The sequence below is a fragment of the Monopterus albus genome, unplaced genomic scaffold (genome assembly GCF_001952655.1).
Source record: "Monopterus albus unplaced genomic scaffold, M_albus_1.0 scaffold205.1, whole genome shotgun sequence".
NCBI classification, from domain to species: Eukaryota; Metazoa; Chordata; class Actinopteri; order Synbranchiformes; family Synbranchidae; genus Monopterus; species Monopterus albus.
The window spans coordinates 408,656-416,210 of NW_018128085.1; the positions used below are offsets into that span (position 1 = coordinate 408,656).

Genomic DNA, 7,555 nt, shown 5'->3' on the forward strand with positions numbered 1-7,555 from the left:
TCCATATTTTTGTTGCAGAATAAAAATATGGGCCTACATCATGTTTCTTATAACAATACTTGCCTTTCACACACCCAATAAGAAAGTATGTGAACACAGCAACGATGGCCCAGCGTTAGGCCTTTGATAAAATACAAAAGGCCTACAGCAGTGAACGAGGAAAAAGAATCCAAGACAAAAATACTACTATTATTTGCTTTCATATATAGATATGTATTATACAGTACATGTGTTGCTCACATTAAAACATTACAGAAGAAACCCAGTGATAACTATTGATATTGAACATGACGTTTTATAAATACATAACTCAAAAAACCCTTTGTGTTTAACAAGTAAAGTACACTGCTCAAAAAAATGAATGGAACACTAAAATCACACACTGGATCTTGATGAACAAATTACTGCCAATTCTGGTGTTCTCTGGTAAATGCCAGTTGGGCTGTACAGTGGGCTGTGAGCACAGATCGTACTAGAGGGCGTCGGGCCCTCATGGAGTCTGAATCTGACAGTTGGTCAGAGACATGCACACCAGCAGCGGCTGCTGGAGGTCACTGTGTAAGGCTCTCACAGCATTCCTCCTGTTACTCCCTGCACAAAGGTGCCCTGTCCAGCTCTCCTGGTGTAATGGCTGGTCTCCTGGTATCTTCATGCTCTTGAGACTGTGCTGGGAGACACAGCAAACCTTCTTGCGACTGCACATATGGATGTGCCATCTTGGAGTAACTGGACTACCTGTGCAGCCTGATTGTGCTGCAGGTTCTACTTCATGCCACCAGTAGTGGCAAAGACACTGGCAGGACACAAAACCTGAGAAGAATCAGATCATTTTTCTGTGGCCACCACATGCAAAACCATTCCGTTTTTGGAGACTGATATCCCTAAAGTTTAACTGACTTGGTGTTATACTGGGATCATCAAGTGTTCCCTTAATTTCTTTTGAGCAGTCACTGACCTATGATCTGTTGCTTGTTGTCCAGACTACATCATCTCCTTTGATGTAAACATGATACTGACCTGTTCATTACTAAGGACATTTCCATGACAAACATTGTCTCATGTTAGTCACAGTACTGAAGTGATAACTCTCTAAACTGGTGTGTGAAAAGGCAAAGGGGTTAAACAGAACAGAACAGGTGATCTGTGTCATGTTATCCATTTAATGTATAATAATATAGATATTCAAAAATGGGAAATAAAGTAACAATTTCTGCCAAATGTGACTGGTAATGCCATGTACTGTATTTGAAAAACACACTATATATTTCTCTTTTGAAGACATTGCAAAGTGGGGGTGGAATGGCCAGTTCCAATCTAAAGGTCTATGAAACAGCTACTTCACGGATGTGATTTTCCATGATGCATGAGATCTCTCTAGTGCTTTGCTGCCCTCTTAAGCAAAAAATAAAGTCTCTTTCAGTGCCCATATTCAGTTTATTAACATGGCCGCTTGCTGCACAGTCCTTTGGTTAAAAAGAAAACAATATTCTTGATGAATTTTAAATTGAAATTTCCATCCCCGCTGATGTTCACGTAAGTTGTCCGTCCTTTCAGCTGGTTTCAACCATTAGCAGCTACTAAATGTAGTTACATGGTACAAAAAGACCACTGCTGCCAGACTATGATGCACCACTCTGCACATCTAATAGCCTTCATTTGTAGGCCCAGCTTGTGACTGAGTGTGTGGGTACTTGTGTCTGTGTGTACACAGTCTCCTACGATGTGTATGTGTGAGACATATGAGAGCTACTCTGTGTCTGCCTGAGCGTGTTTTTGCACTCCTCTAGTAAATCATGAGTCCATTCGTGCTTTCTGACAATCAGTAGAAATGGCGCTCTGTCAGACAGTCACAGGGCAGGTGATGATTTTGTCTTCTAGCATGACGCTGACGACGAGGAAGACAAAGTAAAGCAGGAACATGAAAAAGCCTAGAAACTTGCTCATTTTCCACTTGCAAGCTGCAATGGAAATGGTAACAAAAAGGAGCATTAGGAAGAGGAGGACGATGGTGCAGAACAGGCCGTTGCTGCTCACTTCTACTGACTTGAAGTCATTGATAATGTTATAGAGGAGCCAGGGGAACGGCAGGCTAGAGGTGGAGGAGAGAAGAAAAGCACATTTTTATTTTAAAAAGGATGTTACACTGGTCTATGGCGCTGAGTGCTGTTTGCTAGACTCACCCCACAGTGATATCAAAGATGTTGGAGCCCACAGAACTGGACACAGCCATGTCGCCAAGGCCCTTTCGTGCTACAATCACACTGGTGATCAGGTCGGGGATTGAAGTGCCAGCTGCTAGTATAGTGAGACCCATGATCTCCTCTGTGATCCAGAAAGTTTCTCCAACCTAAAAGAGCAAACAAGCACAATTTTTAGAAGCTTAATAAAGTCAGAAACACTGCCATCAACCTCAGAACATTCTTCTTGTCTTGTTGCATTGATGCATTTTCAGTCATTTTATTCTTTGGCTGACATGACATGGGTAAGGTGCATATGAAGGGAACTTCAGTGTAGTAGTTTTATGTTGTAATCGTGTCACTAAAGTAAACTAGAGAAGAGCAAGAAAATGTATAACTTTATTGTCTTTTATTCGCTTCTGTTGTTATTTTTGGCCTACAAAGAGTCAGTAGGTGCACAAGCAACATTATGCAGCAAAATAAAAATGACCACTGAGAACCCCTGGGAGGTGAGTTCCACTGTGTTTAATACAGCTGTTTACTGTCATGAGCCCTTCAGCGAAGACAGACAGTGGAATGATTCATCAAAAAAAGCTCTGATTTACTGTTGCACACGTTGCTCTGCACCTATGGGAACTGAACAAGCAGGTGCACAGTTACCTTGCAACACATGACCTGCTAAAGTAGAGCATTACGTGTTGTTCTGGCTGTGTATCAAGGCAGATCAGTCAGCATTAGCTGCTGCAGTCGCACATTCAACACCCTGCCTGCAGCACTCAGATAAGAAAGGCTTCAGAAATAGAATAAAATAGTATATGTGTATGTGATAAACTACTGCAGAAAAAAATCAATTCTGTATTAAATATGGATTTCACAAACAGTTTGAGTGTGTGTGCACAAGCATGTCTTGTACCTGATGAGCCCACCACACCATCAGGTAGGAAAAGAAAGCGATCCAACAGATGGAGCCAAGAAAAGTGATGGGGAAGAACTTTGATGAGGTCTGAAAACAAATGAATAAAAAAGATATCTGTTCAATAAATCAATATGTGGTTTTAGCCCATGCAGCCAAAACCTATATACCCAAATCATCATTTTCAAGAACCTACAGATTGTATGTAAAGAAACAGAAGAAATGTTAAATCCAAGTTCTATCATTCTGCAAAGAGTGCACTGTAAAATCAGAAGTAATTCAGATTTGTAATACTGTAAATATACAGCGAAAATGGTTGAACATACTAGGTCAATTATCACTGCATTCAGGACTGATTTTAAACGTTTGGTATTTGTTTTTAAAGCATTATATGGGTTAGCCCCACTGTATCTCTCTGAAATTTTCAAACTCCGCACTCCCTGCAGGGGCCTCAGGTCATCTGACCACACACTTCTGGTCATTCCGAGGTCCAGATTTAAACTCAAAGGAGACTGTGCCTTTGCCGTTCTTGGCCCTAAGTTGTGGAATAGCTTACAGCCAGGTATTTGAGTATCACCAATACTGGAATTGTTCAAGTCTTGCTTGAAAACCCACCTTTTTTTCTATGTTTAAACCAAGTATTTTTGTTTTGTTTGTGATGATTAATTGTTTAGTTGTTTCTTGTTCAGTCTGTTGTGTTTTATTGTCACCTGTTGTTGCTTTTAAATGTGCTTATGAATACATTTTGATTAACTGATTGATAAGAACACAGTATTACACTTGAAAACAAATGATCCTGAATATTTTCTTGTGTGGGTATATACTGGGGGCAACAGCACATATTTCTACAAATGAAATGTGTGTGTGTGTGTGTGTGTGTGTGTGTGTGTGTGCTGTCACCTGTCTCCTGACGTCGGGCAGTGTGACCCACAGTGGAAGGACAATGGGCAGAATGAAGAGGTAGGTGAGCCGTTTCCTGTTGGTGTCAGGCCAGTCCAGGCTCAGAGGCTGGTCTTCATCCTCCTCTTCTTCACCACTCTGAGGAGGAGGTCATTACTTTACATTGTATACTGCACCGATAAATTTTCATGGTGGTAAACATACAGATCACTGAGTTAAAGACTCTAATTATGTTGTTTTTATAGCAGATTGAAATCAAGTGTTTTTCACAGGCTTTTTGCTTATGAAGGGAGTGATGCTGACGGCCATACCTCGCCTCCTCCTGCTACACCGTTCATGGGAGGTGTGACTTCCACTGCAACTTTTGTATTGTTGCGGATGTTTTTATCAGCTTGAGGAAGGGAAAAAGTAAGAGAGAGAGTGAGAGGAACAACAGAGATTGAAACATAGAACAACTGTAACATCTGGAGAGTAACTGACAGTTGTGCATATTTTAAAACAATAAAAATAAAACATCTTCTCAAAACACTAACTTACTGTCTAACCTGCCCATCATTCATTCATTTGTGATAAACAAACCTGTTGATTCGTGTGCGTATTATTTTAATCATTCATCGGTAACCACAGTTCTTACCTGAAGAGTGACTACATCACTGTTACTCACCTACACCGTTGGCACTGACACCATCTTCTTTACACTTGTGCTTGGCCATTTTGTGAAGGATTGACGCCTTCTCTTTGAAACGTCCTGAGTCAGAAGAAATAACACTTCAGTCAGCCCAAATTCACCAAAATCTCTAATAATCCCACTTAACCAAACACATGTAACCTCAGCCAAACTGTTTTATGTGCACAAGCATAACCAGAACTTCCATCCATTATCTATAGCATTTATCCTAACAAGGGTCGCGAGGAAGCTGGAGTCAATCTCAGCTGACATTGGGCGAGAGGTGGGGTACACCCACAAACAACCATACACTCACTCCTATGGGCAATTTAGGTCCACCAATCAACCTAAGCTGCATGTCTTTGGACTGTGGGAGGAAGCTGGAGTACCCGGAGAGAACCCACACAGGCACAGGGAGAACCTGCAAACTCCACACAGAAAGGCCCTGGGTCGGACCGGACTCAAACCTGGAACCTTCATAACCACAACTTTATCTTTTCAAATCCTAAGTGTTTTTTCTTACCCATACCTTCATCACTGAGGGGGTCCAGTGTGTGTATCATGAGCTGGAAGATGCTGTTTCTCATCAGTGAGTTGTGTAGAGAAGCACAGCTGCCTTCTCTCTGCAGCCTGGGTTTGGCCTGCAAAAACACAAATACCAAAATATGCACATAAAACCGAATATGAATATTTACTTATTCACAGTACACTATAAATACATGCAAGGAGTTTGGACACACACAAAATAAACTTACAGTTAGCTTGTGCTCATCATTTCCAGGTGCATTTACCTTTAGGGAAAAACAAGAAGAAAGAAAACTATGAGCAGTGTAAGCTTTCACCAAAAATCTAACCAATTCCATGCCAGTTATGTCATTCACATTGAAACTCCTACATCCTCCAAAACTTATTCTTTTTTTGTTTGTGATTTCAGCAGGTTGCAGGAAAGGATTCAAAATGACATGTAACTAAGCACGTGGCAGAGAAATTGAGCAAATGTGAAGAAAACGGTTACAAAATAAAATAATCACAAGTGACATTCACTCTTACAAAATGGAAGGTAATGTTATTATAATACCTTGTTAAGAATTGTATGCAACTTGCAACAATATTTTATTTTTATATGTATAATAGCACATTTATAGATCAGACCATTTGGAGAAAGATATAGAAAACACAAATGTATTTACAAATTCCATCTATTAAAAAGCCACATAATGTCATCCATATGTTGTTGAACTCAACATTTAATGCCAATTATCATTTTATAGAGAATTGATAAGTTCAACTCATCTCTCTTTCACTGACTGGTAATGTAATACAATGTGAGTAAAAAGATGCCTTGTTGTTGTTATCAGTCATTTTATGGCTCGGCCGCTTGTATATCTATAAAGTGTTATCACAAGGAGATCTGGACTTGTTCATGCTGTAGGCTAAGATAGAGCTATGCAGCACCCGAAGAAGACAAAAGCTGTACTAAATGATTTGAACTGAGTTGTTATTCCAGGTCAGTGGTCGCATCCTTAGACCAGACAGGACTGGACCAATGCCAAGATGCTGCTGCTGCTGCTTTCCAGTGGATTTACTCCACTAATTCCCCTCACCCCAATTATCATCACTACTGTTATTAAATCAGATCAGCATTTCAAATCTATGATTCCTCTCTCTCCACTGTCCACCTGGGTGTCTGAGCTTTGGGACTTGGCCAGAATTAATCAGCAGAGATCACTTCCTTTAGACTGGCCATTTTAAAGCCTGAGTGTGAAGCCCCACAGCGACCTTCACAGGTCACCATGCAGGCAGACATTTCCCTTTCACACCCTTCTGTCAGCAAACCCCTGCTACTGGAACTTGCTCATTATAATTAACATTTTAACACATATTTCTTTCACTGACAGCAGATTTCAGATCGCAGCGACCAGGAAGTACAAACTGCTATGGAACTAAAGCAAACTGAATGAAGAAAGGTTTTGCCATCATCAAATAAAAGATGGTTTTATCATTTCATGTGCAGTTTGCTGGATAAATAGATCACAATGTGAATGAGCATTCTCTTTTAGGACTGTTAAAAATTTTCACCTACTGGCAACAGCAGAATTACTACTGGTAACCAAACATGCAAAATGCATCATTCTTTTCTACATGGACACTAGTGTCAGGACTTCTTCTGTGTATCCACTTTACAACATCGTTGTGTCGCAATCCGTGCAGAACAGAAACTCATGATATCATGAAGAATTTGGTCAGTGCTCTGCAGAAAGACAGTGTGATGGGCTGTATGTTTGCTGTCGTCAATGCAGGTAAGCAGTTGTTAAGGGGATCGGAGAGGATTGGTGTCTTCAGTGCCATCAGCAAGAAAACCAGTGCATCCTCTCACTCACCCCCTGTAGACACACCGCACAAACCCACTTGAATCATCCTAAATTACACACAAAATAAAAAACTGCATCACAGTGTGAGCATGACTGCAGGAAAGGAGGATTCAGTCTTTTCTCTCAGTGATCTACTGATTCCTGCACCTCCAAGGGGGCATATGACTATAATTAGTGGCTCTAATGGGATTGGACAGTATTAATCTGGGGGATTATTTAGCAGGCAGTTTGACATCAAGTGCCAGAGGACAGAAAGATAAAAGCTATTCTTGGGTTTAGGTGAGGAAGACTAAGGAAGAGCTGAATCTCACGAGGGCACAAATGATAACCAGAGCCTCTGCAGCAACACTGATATTAATAGAGGTTGGTGAGTGCAAAAGAAGATGAATTAAGTGGATCCAATTTAAGATATATTGTACAGGTGAGATGATACACTTGGGGCATGGGAAAAAAAATCTTACAGTTGTTGTTATGTACAGTTTTGATATGACTGAATATAATAAAAGTACTGAATGAAAACTGAAAA

At 40.6% G+C, this 7,555-nt stretch overlaps 1 protein-coding gene across 1 annotated transcript in view; it reads right to left on the reverse strand.

Annotated features, from left to right (window-relative positions):
• Positions 1–1,129: 1,129 nt before the first annotated feature.
• Positions 1,130–7,555, reverse strand: part of slc24a2 (solute carrier family 24 member 2) — a 9,650-nt gene continuing 3,224 nt past the window's right edge. The window contains exons 2-9 of the mRNA XM_020618438.1: positions 5,413–5,448; positions 5,187–5,298; positions 4,655–4,738; positions 4,302–4,381; positions 3,991–4,128; positions 3,091–3,180; positions 2,181–2,347; positions 1,130–2,089 (exon numbers count right to left, since the gene is read on the reverse strand). Of these exons, the coding sequence (XP_020474094.1) occupies positions 1,840–2,089; positions 2,181–2,347; positions 3,091–3,180; positions 3,991–4,128; positions 4,302–4,381; positions 4,655–4,738; positions 5,187–5,298; positions 5,413–5,448 (957 nt within the window). The 3' untranslated portion in view covers positions 1,130–1,839. The remainder of the gene's footprint in view (positions 2,090–2,180; positions 2,348–3,090; positions 3,181–3,990; positions 4,129–4,301; positions 4,382–4,654; positions 4,739–5,186; positions 5,299–5,412; positions 5,449–7,555) is intronic.